The 18,051-nt window shown below is 39.6% G+C and overlaps 1 protein-coding gene across 4 annotated transcripts in view; it reads right to left on the bottom strand.

Moving 5' to 3' along the window:
* The window catches only part of DNAAF4 (dynein axonemal assembly factor 4), a 66,727-nt gene that overhangs the window by 28,457 nt on the left and 20,219 nt on the right, over nucleotides 1-18,051 (bottom strand). For 2 of the 4 annotated variants that reach the window (XM_074394212.1, XM_074394214.1), the window contains exons 4-5: nucleotides 15,066-15,297; nucleotides 12,992-13,111 (exon numbers count right to left, since the gene is read on the bottom strand). In XM_074394212.1, the coding sequence (XP_074250313.1) occupies nucleotides 12,992-13,111; nucleotides 15,066-15,297 (352 nt within the window). The remainder of the gene's footprint in view (nucleotides 1-12,991; nucleotides 13,112-15,065; nucleotides 15,298-18,051) is intronic. The other 2 variants (XM_039462808.2, XM_010346116.3) reach the window with 1 other exon arrangement.

The raw sequence follows: 18,051 nt of genomic DNA, 5'->3' as shown, positions 1-18,051 counted from the left end.
AATGGCCATACTGCCTAAAGTAATTTACAAATTCAATGCTATTCCCATCAAGCTACCAATGACCTTCTTCACAGAACTGAAAAAAAAAAAAAAAAAAAAAACACCTTAAACTTCATATGGAACCAAAAGAGAGCCCACATAGCCAAGTCAATTATAAGCAAAATGAACAAAGCAGGAGGCATCACACTACCAGACTTCAAACTATACTACAAGGCTACAGTAATCAAAACAGCATGGTACTGGTACCAAAACAGAGATATAGACCAATGGAACAGAACAGAGGCCTCAGAGGAAATACAACATATCTACAACCATCTGATCTTCGACAAACCTGACAAAAACAAGCAATGGGGAAAGGATTCCCTGTTTAATAAATGGTGTTGGGAAAACTGGCTAGCCATGTGCAGAAAGCAGAAACAGGACCCCTTCCTGACACCTTACACCAAAATTAACTCCAGATAGATTAAAGACTTAAACATCAGACCTAACAGCATAAAAACCCTAGAAGAAAATCTAGGCAAAACCATTCAGGACATAGGCATAGGCAAGGACTTCATGACCAAAACGCCAAAAGCATTGGCAACAAAAGCCAAAATAGACAAATGGGACCTAATCAAACTTCACAGCTTCTGCACAGCAAAAGAAACAGTCAGTAGAGTGAATCGGCAACCAACAGGATGGGAAAAAATTTTTGCAGTCTACCCATCTGACAAGGGGCTGAATTAAAACAGATCAACAAGAAAAAAACAAGCCCATTCAAAAGTGGGTGAAGGATATGAACAGACACCTTACAAAAGAAGACGTACAGGAGGCCAACAAACATATGAAAAAATGCTCATCATCACTGGTTATTAGAGAAATGCAAATCAAAACCACATTGAGATACCATCTCACACCAGTTAGAATGGCGATCATTAAAAAATCTGGAGACAACAGATGCTGGAGAGGATATGGAGAAATAGGAACACTTTTACACTGTTGGTGGGAGTGTAAATTAATTCAACCATTGTGGAAGACAGTGTGGCGATTCCTCAAGGACCTAAAAATAGAAATCCCATTTGACCCAGCAATCCCATTACAGGGTATATATCCAAAGGATTATAAATCATTCTACTATAAGGACACATGCACACGAATGTTCATTGGAGCACTGTTTACAATAGCAAAGACCTGGAACCAACCCAAATGTTCATCGATGATAGACTGGATAGGGAAAATGTGGTACATATACACCATGGAATATTACGCAGCCATCAAAAACGATGAGTTCGTGTCCTTTGTAGGGACATGGATCAACCTGGAAACCATCATTCTCAGCAAACTGACACAAGAACAGAAAATCAAACACCGCATGTTCTCACTCATAGGCGGGTGTTGAACAATTAGAACGCATGGACACAGGGAGAGGAGCACTACACACTGGGGTCCGTTGCGGGGAAATGGGGGAGAGACAGGGGGTGGGGAGGTGGGAAGAGATAGCATGGGGAGAAATGACAGATACAGGTGAGGGGAAGGAAGGCAGCAAACCACACTGCCATGTGTGTACCTATGCAACAATCTTGCATGTTCTTCACATGTACCCCAAAACCTAAAATGCAATAATAAAAAAAAGAAGGTAATATTTGGTTGTTTTATTTTTGTTTTTGTTTTTGAGACAGTCTCACTTTGTCACCCAGGCTGAAGTGCAGTGGTGCAATCTTGGCTCACTGCAGCCTCTGCCTCCCGAGTTTAAGCAATTCTCATGCTTCAGTCTTCCAAGTAGCTGGGATTACAGCTGTGTGCCACCACAGCCAGCTAATTTTTGTATTTTTTAGTAGAGGCAGAGTTTCACCAGATTGGCCAGGCTGGTTTCAAACTCCTGTTCTCAAGTGATATGCCCCCCTTGGCCTCTAAAAGTGCTGGGATTACAGGCATGACCATCGCACCCAACCAAGAAGGAAGTATTTGAAGACAATAGCTTTGAAATTACTAGAACTCATGAATGACAAAGTTCTTTGAGTAAAAGTATGCTCCAAATTATGAAATTATGAGCTAAATAAATATAAAATTGAACTTAGACTAATGAACCTATAATATACCAAGGGGAGGAATTTTAAAACAAGCAGAGACAAAGGATAGTTTACTTTATTAAGAATCAAGTTAGGCTGGGCGCGGTGGCTTAAGCCTGTAATCCCAGCACTTTGGGAAGCTGAGGCAGGTGGATCACAAGGTCAAGAGATCGAGACCATCCTGGTTAACATGGTGAAACCCCGCCTCTACCAAAAATACAAAAAAATTAGCTAGGCATGGTGGCATGTGCCTGTAATCCCAGCTACTCGGGAGGCTGAGACAGGAGAATTGCCTGAACCCAGGCGGCAGAGGTTGCGGTGAGCCGAGATCGAGCCATTGCACTCCAGCCTGGGTAACAAGGGCGAAACTCCGTCTCAAAAAAAAAAAAAAAAGAATCAAGTTAGATCCACTGCACTCCATCCTGGGTGACAGGGTGAGACCCTGTCTCAAAAAAAAAGAATATTAGAAATTAATAAATGATATAATTATAGATAAAGTAGAGATAAGCAAATAAAAACTTTATGGCAGTAAATTTGAAAAGATAAATTGCACAATTTAGAAGACAAATTACCAAAACTGACTTTGGAAAATCTCAATAATCACTATTAGAGAAATGAAATCTTTTTTTTTTTTTTTTTTCTGGTAACGGCCTCCACCTCCTTGCCCACCACTGATAGTGAGGCCCACTAATACTGGTCATAGGGCATTCCTTTGCCCTGTGTGGTCTTAAGCCTTGCTCCCACTTTTATGAAGAGTCTTTTTATTCAACTCTGCTCAAATTATCTTAATCTGAATATGCTCTCCAATTCTTGCTGAGGCATCATTTTCCCATTTGAGCTTTAAAATAACTCCATGTGTTACGTATAATTTTCATTGAACATATGAAGCTGCTGAGGCTTAGGTGAATTAAACTAATTTCCAAAGACAATTGACTAATAAATGACCATGTCAAGACCAGAATCCAGTTCCAAAGCCCATGACCACTTTTTTTTTCCAATGCCATCCAGGTGGCTGCAAAAGCATTATTTTATTCCATTTTATTGCTAAGTAGTATTCTATGGTCTATCTATCTATCTATCTATCTATACATATATATATATATATATATATATATATATATATCACATTTTCTTCAGTCGTTGATTGATGGGCATTTGGGCTGGTTCCATATTTTTGCAATTGCAAATTATGCTGCTACAAACGTGTGTGCAGGTATCTTTTTCATATAATGACTTCGTTTCCTATGGGAAAAGAAGTTCATTTTTTTTTCTGGATGTAACTTGCATATACAAAATAACTCATTTCCTGATGTGTTTAAGTAATTGAGGTATTATTGCACACACCATTCAACATCTTGAAAATTTTAGTGTCTCTACAAGCATGAGCTTTCAAAAATAAACTCATGGCTCTACTGGGCCACAAAGAATACATTTAAAATTTACAGTGTAAGCAAAAATTACTAAGTTATTCTGCTAAATAACAATGTTGTTTTTTATTCATGCCTATAGTCACACATCAGTATGGCATGTGTTTGAGTTATTCCAATAGTGCAGATGGAGTTACTGTAATTTAGTAAGATTTTCTCAACTGCATTTTATGACCAATATGATCCTCTTGGGAGGGGCCCAGATGTGATTTAGATGAAATCTATTTTTTAAAATATCTCCAGACCTAGACCATTTTAGAGAGTTTTACTAAACTTTAAAAAAACAGATATTTCTCATATCTAATCATATTGTTTCAAATAGTAGAAAAAGAAAAATGCTCAATAATGTATGGATCTGGTATAATTTGGTATAAGGAAAAATGTGACTGAAAATATGAAGATAAATGTGACAATTGCTTATAAAATATTAGCAAATTTTAGGCCGGGCGCGGTGGCTCAAGCCTGTAATCCCAGCACTTTGGGAGGCCAAGGCGGGTGGATCACGAGGTCGAGAGATCGAGACCATCCTGGTCAACATGGTGAAACCCCGTCTCTACTAAAGGTGCAAAAAATTAGCTGGGCATGGTGGCGCGTGCCTGTAATCCCAGCTACTTAGGAGGCTGAGGCAGGAGAATTGCCTGAGCCCAGGAGGCGGAGGTTGCGGTGAGCCGAGATCGCGCCATTTCACTCCAGCCTGGGTAACAAGAGCGAAACTCCGTCTCAAAAAAAAAAATAATAAATAAAATAAAATAAAATATTAGCAAATTTTAAAAATACATATATATTCCATCTAAATGACTTCTTCTTATTATTATTATTATTATTACTGACATAGCATCTTGCTCTGTCACCCAGGCTGGAGTATAGAGGCAAAATCTTGGCAGCTCACTGCAGCCTCCACCTTCTGGGTTCAAGAGATTCTCCTGCCTCAGCCTCCTGAGTAGCTGGGATTACAGGTGCATGCAAACACACCCAGCTAAGTTTTGTACTTTTTTTTTATTTAAAAAAAATTTTTTTTTGCTTTTTGAGACAGAGTCTCACTCGATCCCAGGCTGGAATGCACTGGCATGATCTTGGCTCACTGCAACTTCTGCCTCCTGGGTTCAAGCAAGTCTCCTGCCTCAGCCTCCTGAGAATCTAGGATTACAGGCATGCAACACCATGGCCAGCTAGTTTTTGTTTGTTTGTTTGTTTTGTATTTTAGTAGAGACAGGGTTTCACCAAGTTGGTCAGGATAGTTTCAAACTCCTGAGCTCAGGCAATCTGCCTGCCTCGGCCTCCCAAAGTGTTGTTATTACAGGCGTGAGCCACTGCTCCCAGCCAATTTTGTATTTTTAGTACAGATGGGGTTTCTCCATGTTGCCCACGCTGGTCTGGAACTCTTGACATCAGGTGATCTGCCCACTTCGACCTCCCAAAGTGCTGGGATTACAGGGGTGAGCCACTGCGCCCAACCTTTAAATGACTTTTCAACATGCCACACCTCACTGTTAAAGCAGTTAAGACATATGACCTGGTAGAAATAGCATAGATTTCAGATGCAAACCAGATCTGGGTTCAAATCCCACAAGTTTACTTATTCATAGTTATTTTTTCCTCTGAACTAAGAATAGCAGCACTTATATAGTGTGACCCAAGCAATAAAATCACCTGGCACACAGCAGTCATCTAATAAATGTTAATTATTATTATTATATTTGTGATTTTACACTAAAATGTTTAATTTACAGGAATTCAATAATGACTTACTTATGTAAGGAAAATACTAAATATATCCAAAACAAAGTTTAATATTCTAAAATTAGATAAAACCAAACTCTTAGCTTTCAATATAGAATTATATTTACTGGGAGATAGGAGGAAAACAGCAGATAGAAGACAGGATTAACATGCAGCTCCCACTTGGGTATACAGAACAGCATCTGGAGACTCACATTGTGAACTTTCACTCCAAGAATCACTTCAGGAACACTGCAAGAAACACCTCAGGAAAACTGAAAGAATTCACAGACCCTTTGAAACAAGTGGCTTGCTGCTACAAATGCCACGAGACAGGTGAAAAACTGTGAGTTACCAAAGTATGAGGTGGGAAAAGATCAGCTTCTGAACATACATCCCCACTGGGGAACCTGAAAATCCAGATCACAGGAGAAGGATTTAACCTTACCTAGAGCCAAAAGAGATTTAGGGAGCTGAGCAAAATATAAAAGTAGAAGCAGCAGCAGGAAGAGCCTTGGAGGCACTTCCATTCCCCAGCTTAAGCCCAAGGAAACCATTCCCGGCCTGATTTCACAGAGGTCTTTGGAAAAGGGAAGGTAGCCAGTGGAAATGGGGCAGAATCACAGGGTGAAGGAAGCTTGTAACTAAACTATGTAATAATTTTGACTGAGCAAGAATCTTCCTAAGCAGAAATCAGTGCAAGGGTGTTGGTGGGAGGCAAATGGGAAGTACAGATGGGAGTGCAGAAGCCACAGCCAACAGTATGGGCAGGTGGGGACTGGCGAGGCCTAAGAGCCCTCTTGCTTTCTCCGTGGTAAGGCTTCTGGTCTGGGGCAAGATCTCAGCCCTGCTCACTAACTGCCTGAATATAAACTCAGTGCAGTTGGGATGGCATGGTCAGAGTGAGAATGGCCTTGGTGGCTGCCTGGGAGCTGGGTAAGGCCTGTCACTGTCAGCTTTCCACCACCTCCCTGGTGATCTGTGTAGCACAGCAGAGGTAGCATAATGCCCCTGGGAACATAACTCCCTTGGCCTGCGAATCACCCCTCCACCCATACTGTGGCTGCAGCAAGCCCCACCCAAGGAAAGTCTAAGCCCAGACCCAATTAACTCTATCCCCACCTGATGGTGGACCTAGCCAGACTCAGGACCTCTGGCTAGACAGAGTGTTACAGGAAGCGGAATTAGCTGTTGTTTTATAATCAAGATTGTATCTCTCTTCTATATTGCAGCTGGTGCTCTCTTCAAAGTGTCACCTCCTGGCTGGAGCCCAACCAACTCAAGCCACCACAGCAACTCAGAACAACCCCTGCTCCAAAGAAGGAGAAAACAACAGCTAATTCTACTTCCTGCAATACTCTGTCTAGCCACAGGTCCTGAGTCTGTCCACGTGACAACTTCACTGCTAGCATAACCAGTACCTGACATGCACTAAACGAAGGACTACAACAGAAGCCACTTCACTCGCCTGCCACCACCACTGGAACAGGTGTTATTAGTCATGGCTGGGATACCTGCAGATCACATCACAGGGCTCTCTGCAGATATTCCCCAGCACCAACCTGGAGCCTGACTGAGTGGCTAGAACCAGAAGGACAATAACAATCACAGCAGTCTGGCTCTTTGAAAGTCCCATCCCTAGTGGCAGGGGGAGGGCACCACATCAAGGGAACACCCTGTGGGACAAAAGAATCTGAACAGTAGCCCCTGAGTTCCAGATCTTTCCACTGAAACAGTCTACTCAAAAGAGGAACCAGAAAAGTCATCCTGGTAATATGACAATGCAAGTTTCAAGAATCCCCCAAAAGATCACACTAGCTCTCCGGCAATGGATTCAAACCAAGAATAAATCTGTGAATTTCCAAATAAAGAATTCAGAAGGTTGATTATGAAACTACTCAAGGAGGCACCAGAGAAAGGTGAAAATCAACTTAAAGAAATTAAGAAAACAATATAGGAGGATATGAATGAAAAAGTCTCCAGAGATATAGACATAAAGAAAAGACAACCAAAACTTCTGGAAATGAAAGATACACTTTAAGAAATGCAAAATACACTGGAAAGTTTCAACAACAGAATTGAACAAGGAGAAGAAGTAACTTCAGAGCTCAAAGACAAGGCTTTCAAATCAACCCAATCCAACAAAGACAAAGAAAAAAGAATTTCAAAAAAGGAACGAAGCCTCCAAGAAATCTGGGATTATGTAAATGACCAAACCTAAGAATAACTGGTGCTCCTGAGGAAGAAGGGAAATCTAAAAGTTGGAAAACATACTTGAGGGAATAATTGAGAAAACATCCCTGGTCTTGCTAGAGATCTAGACATCCAAATATAGAAAGCTCAAAGAACACCTGGGGAATTCATTGCAAAAAGATCATCACCTAGGCACAGAGTCATCACGTTGTCTAAAGTCAAAATAAAGCAAAGAATCTCAAGAGCTGTAAGGCAAAAGTATCAGGTAATCTATAAAGGAGAATCTATCAGATTAACAGCAGATTTCTCAGCAGAAGCCCTGCAAGCCAGAAGGGATTGGAGTCCTATCTTTAGCCTCCTTAAACAAAATAATTATCAGCTAAGAATTCTGTATCCAGTGAAATGAAGCTTCATAACCAGAGGAGAGATAAAGTCTTTTTCAAACCAACAAATACTGAATTTGCTACTACTAAGCCAGCGCTACAAGAAATGCTAAAATGAGTTCCAAATATTGAAATAAGGCCTCAAAGTATACCAAAATAGAACCTCCTTAAAACATAAATCTCATAAAACCTATAAAACAATAACACAATGAAAAAAAAAGGTATAAAGCAACAACTAGCATGATGAATACAACAGTACCTCACATCTCAATACTTTTTTTTTCTTCTTGGAAGACATTCTCAGAGAACATCTCAATACCAATGTTGAATGTAAATGGCCTAAATGCTCCACTTAAAAGACACAGAATGGCAAAATGGATAAAAATCAACCAACCAAATATCTGCTCTTTAAGAGACCTGCCTAACACATAAGGACTCATATAAACTTAAGGTAATGGGGTAGAAAATGATATTCCATGCAAATGGAAACCATAGTGAGCAGGAATAGCTATTCTTATACAAAGCAGACTTTAAAGCAACAACAGTTTAAAAAGTTTAAAAAGGACATTATATGATGATAAAAAGATTAGTTCAACAGGAAAATACCACAATCCTAAACATATATGCACCTAACACTGGAACTCCCAAATTTATAAAACAATTACTACTAGACCTAAGAAATGATATAGCACCACAATAATAGTGGGGGACTTCAGTACTCCACTGACAGCACTAGGCAAGTAATCAAGACAAAAAGTCAACAAAGAAACAATGGATTTAAACTATACCCTAGAACAAAAGGACTTAACAGGTATTTACAGAACATTCTACCCAACAACTGCAGAATATATGCATTCTTTTCATCAGCACATGGAACACTCTCCAAGATAGATCAAATGATAAACCATAAAACAAGTTTTGATAATTTCGTTTTTTGAGACAGAGTCTCACTCTGTTGTTCAGGCTGGAGTGCAGTGGCGTGATGTTGGCTCACCACAACCTCTGTTTCCTGGGTTCAAGTGATTTTCCTGCCTCAGCCTCCTGAGTAGCTGGGATTACTGGCAACCGCCACTACACCTGGCTGATTTCTGTATTTTTAGTAGAGAAAACAGGGTTTCACAATATTGGCCAGGCTCGAACTCCTGACCTCAGGTGATCTACCTGCCACGGCTTCCCAAAGTGCTGGGATTACAGGCATGAGCCACTGCACCCAGCCATCTCAATAAGTTTAAGAAAACCAAAATAGTATCAAGTACTCTCTCAAAACATAGTGGAATAAAACTGGATATTGACTTCAAAAGGAACGCTCAAAACTATACAAATAAATGGAAATTACATAACCTGCCACTGAATGATCTTTGGTTCAACAATGAAATCAAGATGGAAATTAAAAAATTCTTTGAACTGAACAATAATATAGTGACACAACCAATCAAAACCTCTGCTAAAAGCAGTGCTAAGAGGAAAGTTCACAGCACTAAATGCCTACATCAAAAGGTCTGAAAGAGTATAAATAGACAATCTAGGCTCACACCTCAAGAAGCTAGAGAAACAAGAACACATCAAACCCAAACCCAGGGCAAGAAAAGAAATAAAGATCAGAGCAAAACTAAATGAAATTGAAAGGAAAAAAAAAAAAAAAGAAAAATTAAACAAAAAGCTGGTTCTTTGAAAAGATAAACAAAATTGATAGGCCAGTAGTGAGATTAACCAAGAAAAGAAGATCCAAATAATCTCAATTAGAAATGAAATGAGAGATATTATAACCAATACCACAGATATACAAAAGATCTTTCAAACCTACTATGAACGCCGTTATGCACATAAATTAGAAAACCTAGAAGAGATAGAGAAATTCCTAAACCTAGAGGAGGGAAATAATAATCCTTCCAGATGAAGCCAGGAAGAAATAGAAATTCCAAATAGACGAATAACAAGTAACGCGATTGAATCAGTAATTTAAAAATTGCCAATTAAAAAATGTCCAGACCAGACAGATTCACAAATAAATTTTTTTTTTCTTTTTAGACAGGGTCTTGCTCTGCTGTCCCCAGGCTGAATGCAGTGGCAAGATCTCAGCTCAATGAAACTTCCGCCAATGGGTTCAAGCAATTCTCCTCCCTCAGTTTCCTGAATAGATGGGATTACAGGTGCGCACCACCACACCTTGCTAATTTTTGTACTTTTAGTTAGATGTGGTTTCACCATGTTGGCCAGGTTGGTCTCAAACTCCTGACCTCAGGTGATCCGCCTGCCTTGGCCTCCCAAAGTGCTGAGATTACAGGTGTAAGCCATGCGCCTGGCCCAACAGCCAAATTCTAATGGACATTCAAAGAGAACTGGTACCAATCCTACTAAAACTATTCCAAAAGGTAAGGAGGAAATCCTTCCTAAATCATTTTATAAAGCCAGTATTAAGGCCAAGCATGGTGGCTCATGCCTGTAATCCCAGCAATTTGGGAGGCAGAGGCAGGCAGATCACCTGAGGTCAGGAGTTCAAGACAAGCCTGCCAAACATGGTGAAACCCGTCTCTACCAAAAATACAAAAACTTAGCTGGGCATGGTGGCAGGCACTTGCAATCCCAACTACCCAAGAGGCAGGAGAACTGCTTGAACCTGAAAAGCAGAGGTTGCAGTGAGCTGAGATTGTGCCACTGCACTCTAGCCTGGGTCACAAGAGCAAAAATCCATCTCAAAAAAAAAAAAAAGAAAGAAAGAAAAAGAATGCCAGTACTACCCTAATACCAAAACCAGGAAAGAACATAACAAAAAAAAAAAACTTCAGACCAATATCCCTGATGAACATAGATGCAACAATCCTCAACCAATTATTAGCCAACCAAATGCAACAGCATATCAAAAAGGTAATACACCATGATTAAGTGGGTTTCATATCAGGGATGCAGGGCTGGTTTAACATACCCAAGTCAATAAATATAATACGCTCCATAAACAGAAGTAAAAACAAAAATCATATTATCATCTCAATAAATGCCGAAAAAGCATTTGAGGCCAGGCGTGGTGGCTCATACCTGTAACCCCAGCATTTGGGAGGCTGAGGCAGGCAGATCATTTAAGGTTAGGAGTATGAGACCAGCTGGCTAACATGGCAAAACCCAGTTTCTACTAAAAAACATACAAACTTAGCAAGGTGTAGTGATGCATGCCTGTAATCCCAGCTACTAGGGAGGCTGGGGCAGGAGAATAGCTTGAATTTGGGAGGCAGAGGTTGCAGTGAGCCAAGATCATGACCCTGCACTTCAGCCTAAGCAACAGAGTGAGACTCTGTCTCAAAAATAAAAAAATAAAAAAAGTGACGACAAAATCCAGCATCGCTTTATGATTAAAACCCTCAGCAAAATGGGCATAGAAGGGACATACCTTAATGTAATAAAAGCCATCTATGAAAAATGCACAGCCAACATTATATCGAACAGTGAAAAGCTGAAAGTGTTTCCCCTGAGAACTGGAACAAGACAAGGATGTCCACTTTTACCAACTCTATGGTCCTAGTCAGAGCAATCAGACAAGAGAAAGAAATAGAGAGTATCTAAATCAGTAAAGAAGTCAAGCTGTTACTGCTCACCAATGATACGATCCTATACCTAAAAAACAGTAAAGCCTTATCCAAAAAGCTCCTAGAACTGATAAATGAATTCAGTAAAGTTTCAGGATACAAATCAACGTACACAAATCAGTAGCACCACTAGACATCAACAACGACCAAGCTGAGAATCAAATCAAGAACTCAACCCCTTTTACAATAGCTTCAAAAAAACAAAATACTTAGGAATATACCTAACTAAAGAGGTGAAAGATCTCACAAGGAAAACTACAAAGCACTGCTGAAAGAAATCATAGAAGACACAAACAAATGGAAACATATCTCATGCTCACAGATGGGTAGAATCAGTATTGTGAAAATGACCATACTGCAAAAAGCAATCTACAAATTAAATGCAATTCCCATCAAAATATTATCATCATTCTGCACAGAACTAGAAAAACAATCCTAAATTTCATATGGAACAACAAAAAAAGAGGCCACAGAGCCAAAGGAAGATTAAGCAAAAACGACAAATCTAAAGAGATCACATTACCTGACTTCAAACTATAGTACAAGGATGTAGTTATCAAAACAGCATGGTACTAGTATAAAAACAGCACATAGATCAATGGAACAGAATAGAAAACCCAGAATTAAAGCCAGAAACTTACACCCAACCAGTCTTTGACAAAGCAAACAAAAACACAAAGTGGGGAAAGGACAACCTATTCAACAAATGGTGCTGGGATAATTGGTAAACCACATGTAGGGGAATGAAACTGGATCCTCTTCTCTCCCTTAACACAAAAATCAACTCAAGATGGATCAAAGACTTAAGCCTAAGACCTGAAACCATAAACATTCTAGAAGATAACACTGGAAAAACCCTTCTAACACTCACTTAAGCAAAGACTTCATGACCAAGAAACCAAAAGCAAATGCAACAAAAACAAAGATAAATAGATGGTACTTAATTAAACTAAAAACCTTCTCACAGCAAAAGAAATAATCAGCAAACAGACAACCCACAGAGTGGGAGAAAATCTTCACAAACTATGCATCTGACAAAGGACTAATATCCAGAATCTACAGGGAACTCAAACAAATCAACAAGAACAAAACAAACAATCCCATCAAAAAGTAAGCTAAGGACATGAATAGACAATTCTCAAAAGATAAACACATGTCCAGCCAGGCACGGTGGCTCATGCCTGTAATCCCAGCACTTTGGGAAGCCAAGGCAGACAGATCACCTGAGGTCTGGAATTTGAGACTAGCTTGACCTACACGGAGAAACCCTGTCTCTACTAAAAATACAAAATTAGCCAGGCGTGGTGGCACATACCTGTAATCCCAGCACTTTGGGAGGCTGAGGCGGGTGGATCACGAGGTCAAGAGATCGAGACCATCCTGGTCAACATGGTGAAACCCCGTCTCTACTAAAAATACAAAAAATTAGCTGGGCATGGTGGCGTGTGCCTGTAATCCCAGCTACTCAGGAGGCTGAGGCAGGAGAATTGCCTGAACCCAGGAGGCGGAGGTTGCGGTGAGCCGAGATCGCGCCATTGCACTCCAGCCTGGGTAACAAGAGCGAAACTCCGTCTCAAAAAAAAAAAAAAAGAAACCCTGTCTCTACTAAAAATACAAAATTAGCCAGGCATGGTGGCACATACCTGTAATCCCAGCTACTTGGGAAGCTGAGGCAGGAGAACAGCTTGAACCATGAGAGGCAGAGGTTGCAGTGAGCTGAGATTGCACCATTACACTCCAGCCTGAGCAACAAGAGCGAAACTCTGTCTCAGAAAAAATAAACAAACAAACATCACTAATTATTAGGGAAATGCAAATCAAAACCACAATGTAAAATCACCTTACTCTGGCCGGGCGCGGTGGCTCAAGCCTCTAATTCCAGCACTTTGAGAGGCCGAGGCGGGTGGATCACAAGGTCAAGAGATCGAGACCATCCTGGTCAACATGGTGAAACCCCGTCTCTACTAAAAATACAAAAAAAAATTAGCTGGGCATGGTGGCGTGTGCCTGTAATCCCAGCCACTCAGGAGGCTGAGGCAGGAGAATTGCCTGAACCCAGGAGGCGGAGGTTGTGGTGAGCCGAGATCGCGCCATTGCACTCCAGCCTGGGTAACAAGAGCAAAACTCCATCTCAAAAAAATAAAAAAATAAAAAAATAAATAAAATCACCTTACTCCTATGATGAACATAATTTAAAAATAAAAAAATAACAGATGTTGATGTAGATGTGGTAAAAAAGGGACACTTTTACCCTGCTGGTGGGAATGTAAACTAGTACAACCACTATGGAAAACAGTGTGGAGGTTCCTTAAAGAACTAAAAGTAGAACTACCATTTGATTTAGCAGTCCCACTACTGAGTATCTACTCAGAGGAAAAGAAGTCATTAGACACTTGCACACTCATGTTTTTAGCAGCACAACTGCAGTTGTAAAAATATGGAACTAGCCTAAATGCTCATTAACTAATCAGTAAATAAAGAAAATGTGGTGTGGTGTGTGTGTGTGTGTGTGTATATATATATAAAAGCCATGGAATACTATATATATATATACCATGGAATACTACTCAGCCATAAAAAGGAATACAATAATGGCATTTTGAACAACCTGGATGGAATTAGACATTATTATTCTATATGAAGTAACTCAGGAATGGAAAACCAAATACCATATATTCTCACTTATAAATGAGAGCTAAGCTATGAGGACACAAAGGCATAAGAATGATATAATGGACCCAGGGACTCAGGGGGAAGGGTGTGGGGTGAGGGATAAAAGACTATGCATTTGGTGCAGTGTACACTGTTTGGGTGATGGGTCCACCAGAATCTCAGAAATGACCACTAAAGAACTTATACCTGTAATCAAACACCACCTGTTCCCACACACACACACAACCAGACCTATATTTCTATCAGCCAGACATGGTGGTTCATGCCTACAAACCCAGCATTTTGGGAGGCTGAGGCAGGCAGATTGCTTGAGTTCCTGAGTTCAAGTCCAGCCTGGGCAACATGGCAAAACTTCATCTCTACAAAAAATAAAAAATAAAAAATTAGCTGGACACTGAGGCGCATGCCTGTAGTCCCAGCTACTTGAAAGGTTGAGGGAGGATGGCTTCAGCTGGGGAGGCAGAGGTTGCAGTGAACTGAGATTACACCATTGCACTCCAGCCTGGGCAACAGAGCCAGCCCTTGTCACAGTAATAATAATAATTATTATTATATTAATTTATCTATTTTTGAACACATTAAGATTAAAAGCTAGAAGCAACCCTTATTTGCTATAGAATAAGTTTGCTTATAGTATTCATTTTCCTAAGTGATGTGAAGAAAAGGTCTTTTAATGAAATTCCTAGTTTCTTATCTCTAATAGAATAAATGAATGCTTCTGACACTTCTAGTCAACTCTAAGTCTTTTTGGGCCTCAGTTAAGCACTTATTTAATAACATCTCTATAAATTTCGAGAGAAAGCACTCAAGCAAAGAAGACACTCTTCTTTTTAAAACCTTGAATGAATGCTTGCTCATTTTACTAGAAAAACTTGATTACCCCCAAAAGAAGAAATGTCTTTTACTTTAGTCTTTGTATTACATTGCTTATTCTCAATATGCCAAAATAGTAACCTAATGCTGTGAATAGATTTACAAAAAAAAAAGTGTCATATATACTTCACCAACAGAACTCACTTTTCCAGAAAATATTAATCATTTTACCTTTTGCAGCAAGATTTCTAGATGCCGAATTTCCAGTAAGACTGTTAGATTTTAATTTTTTTCTTTCTTCTTTAATTTGCTTTTCTTTTTGACATAATTTCTCTTCCCTCTGAATCTTTTTTTGCTCCTCAGCTTTTCTTTGATATTCTTTCCAGGCTTCCAATTCTTCAGTGGCTTTTATCCGTTCATTTTCTTTCATATCTTCTATTTTTTTCCTCTCTTCTTCTTCAATCTATAAAAATTGCCATTACCAAATTCTTTAAAATACATAAAAGCAACATTTCTTTTTTTTTTTTTTGAGACTGAGTTTCGCTCTTGTTACCCAGGCTGGAGTGCAATGGCACGATCTCGGCTCACCGCAACCTCCGCCTCCCGGGTTCAGGCAATTCTCCTGCCTCAGCCTCCTGAGTAGCTGGGATTACAGGCACGTGCCACCATGCCCAGCTAATTTTTTGTATTTTTAGTAGAGAGGGGTTTCACCATGTCGACCAGGTTGGTCTCGATCTCTCGACCTTGTGATCCACCCGCCTCGGCCTCCCAAAGTGCTGGGATTACAGGCTTGAGCCACCGTGCCCGGCCCAACATTTCTTTAAATGAGAAATTCATTACAATAATTAATTATTCGTACCTCTAAACTGTTGCCATTGTATCTGTAACAAAAGATAGTAGTTAATCATGAATTAAAATGGGAAAGGTAAATGATTCAGGATAATAACCATTGGTGTTGGAGTCATGGAATAAAGATTTTAGTCCCAGGTCTACCATTAGCTATATGAACTTAGGCAATCACTTTCTCCAACCTCAGTTTAATTATATGTAAAATGTGGGCAGGCATTCAATTAGATGATATCTAAGGGCTCAGAAGAAAAAATAATAAAAATTTATTATCCTAGGAGTTAAGCCACTTCTTTCAAAATCTACACACACACACCAACACATATATACAAACATTTGCTTTTCAACTCATTCCAGGCCTTACCTTGTCAACCAAAGTTGTGTCAGCCCTTCAGTCCGAAGGACTGAAGGAATGAGAGAACAGTAGAAAAGGAAGTAGGATGGATGAACAAGATGGTTGTCTCTGGTGGGTGGAAATATTGGAAGTCTTAATCCTGTTGCAAAACGGATGTTTGCACTAGCAGTTGTCTGACTTTTCAAAAAGCTAAATAGCAGATGAATTTGAAAGCAGTATCTTCTACAGGTGTGTGTGTGTAGATTTTCTCCCTTTCACAAACTTTCCTCACATGGGCAAGAAAAAAAAAAAGACTGTGAAATAGAGTACCTAGTTGGTGTACATGACTGACTCCATGTATCTGACTTTCTTATGGTAAGAAAAATTTCTTACCTCTATCCACTAAAGAAGCACTTTCTTCAATCATCAAGATGTCTGTGCTATCCAAGACAGTGGCCACTGACCACAGATGGCTAATTAAGTACTTCAAATGTGGCTACTGTGACTCAGGAACTGAATTTCTTATTTTAAGTTTCATTAATGTATATTTAAATTAATTTACATTTAAATAAGACATCTGAAGTGTTTCTAGAATACAGATATGCTAGGATGAAGGTCCCTAAAAAGCTATCTTACTTTAAAATACAGGTCTAACATTATGGGTATGAAACCTGTGCACTGAAAGGTGCTCTATTATATCTACATGACATAACATGCTCTTCTAGAAGACCGATTATTTTCCTGTGAGATGCTGACTTCAAAATAAATTTCAAAGGACATTAAATGAAAATATCCTGTAGGCCCAATTTTACCTCAGGCTTAAATTAAGCACAAAAGATGCTGATTACTACATACTCTTAAGTTCACAGAGTTGCCAGTAGCTGTCAACAGACTGAACCAGGAAGAATCTACACAGGGCAATGAAACAAAATTTAAATGCCTGACAATAAGGCATGATGAACACTCAGTGTTAGAGAGGAAGCTACAGCCTAAAATAAGATGACTTCACCCAGCTTAATAATATGTCTGCCTTTTGTCAGACACCCTCACCCATCATTACCTACGAGAAGAATGAATTTTACATGAACTTTTTAAAAACGGGTAAGACTAAGTCTTAATTACCAAAAATGAGACTGTTCTTACAACTAAAAACAATACGAAAGTTCTGATATAGCCAAGATGTAGTTAAGGGAACTGTATCTATAATTTTAATTTATAATAAGCTATATTAAAGACAGAAATAGTCCAGCTATTTAGAAAATAGTGAAGAGGAGAAACCAAGAATGGCTTCACAGAGTAGGTAACAGAAGGAACTACATGAAGAAGGAAATAACACAAAGCTTCTGATAAAAAGAAAAGAGAGACTATGTGTACCAACAAACAAACCAACCAACCAACCAGAGTGTACAGAGAAAAAAAAAACTGTTTACTCCTATACTCTCACAACACTCCATAGTCACCAAATTTGTGGGTTTTTCCTACACTGACCAATTCTCCACCACCAGTTATGTGTCCTATAATTAAATTCTCACATTATCTGCCTGGAGGTAGCATTAGATCCCACAGGTTACAGACTCAATCCCACAAGACTGTCCCCACTTAGGTGCTAATCCTAAATCCAGGCCTCCCACATTTCTGACCAATTGGCTATAAATTGGGGGTTCCTTCAACCCCCTCCTCAGGTTTGACCATTGAATGCCTCCCACAGTAATCAGATAAATACTTTACTTATATTTTCCCCGCTTTTTTTTTTGAGATGGTGTGGGGAACACTCCCGTGTGAGACCCCTAAAAGGCGTGAGTCTCACTATACGGTGAGTTTGATCCCAAACACAGTTTCCTACTGGAGGCAGTCGAGCTATCCGGAAATATAGGAACTGAAAGATGAATGATCAGTTTCTAATATCAACCACAATATCGTTTGGGCCTAAAACTATGCGTTGCTGCTACACCGAGTGACCCCCTGCCGGCAACCGGTTCCTGCTTTAAACCTTTTTATGACTCTCTCTTTAAGAATAAGTTTTAACCTTTTCTTTAC

Source organism: Saimiri boliviensis, chromosome 2 (assembly GCF_048565385.1).
Source record: "Saimiri boliviensis isolate mSaiBol1 chromosome 2, mSaiBol1.pri, whole genome shotgun sequence".
Taxonomy (NCBI): Eukaryota; Metazoa; Chordata; class Mammalia; order Primates; family Cebidae; genus Saimiri; species Saimiri boliviensis.
Note: the sequence above shows the minus strand (reverse complement) of the source record. Positions and strands in the feature narration are given on the sequence as shown.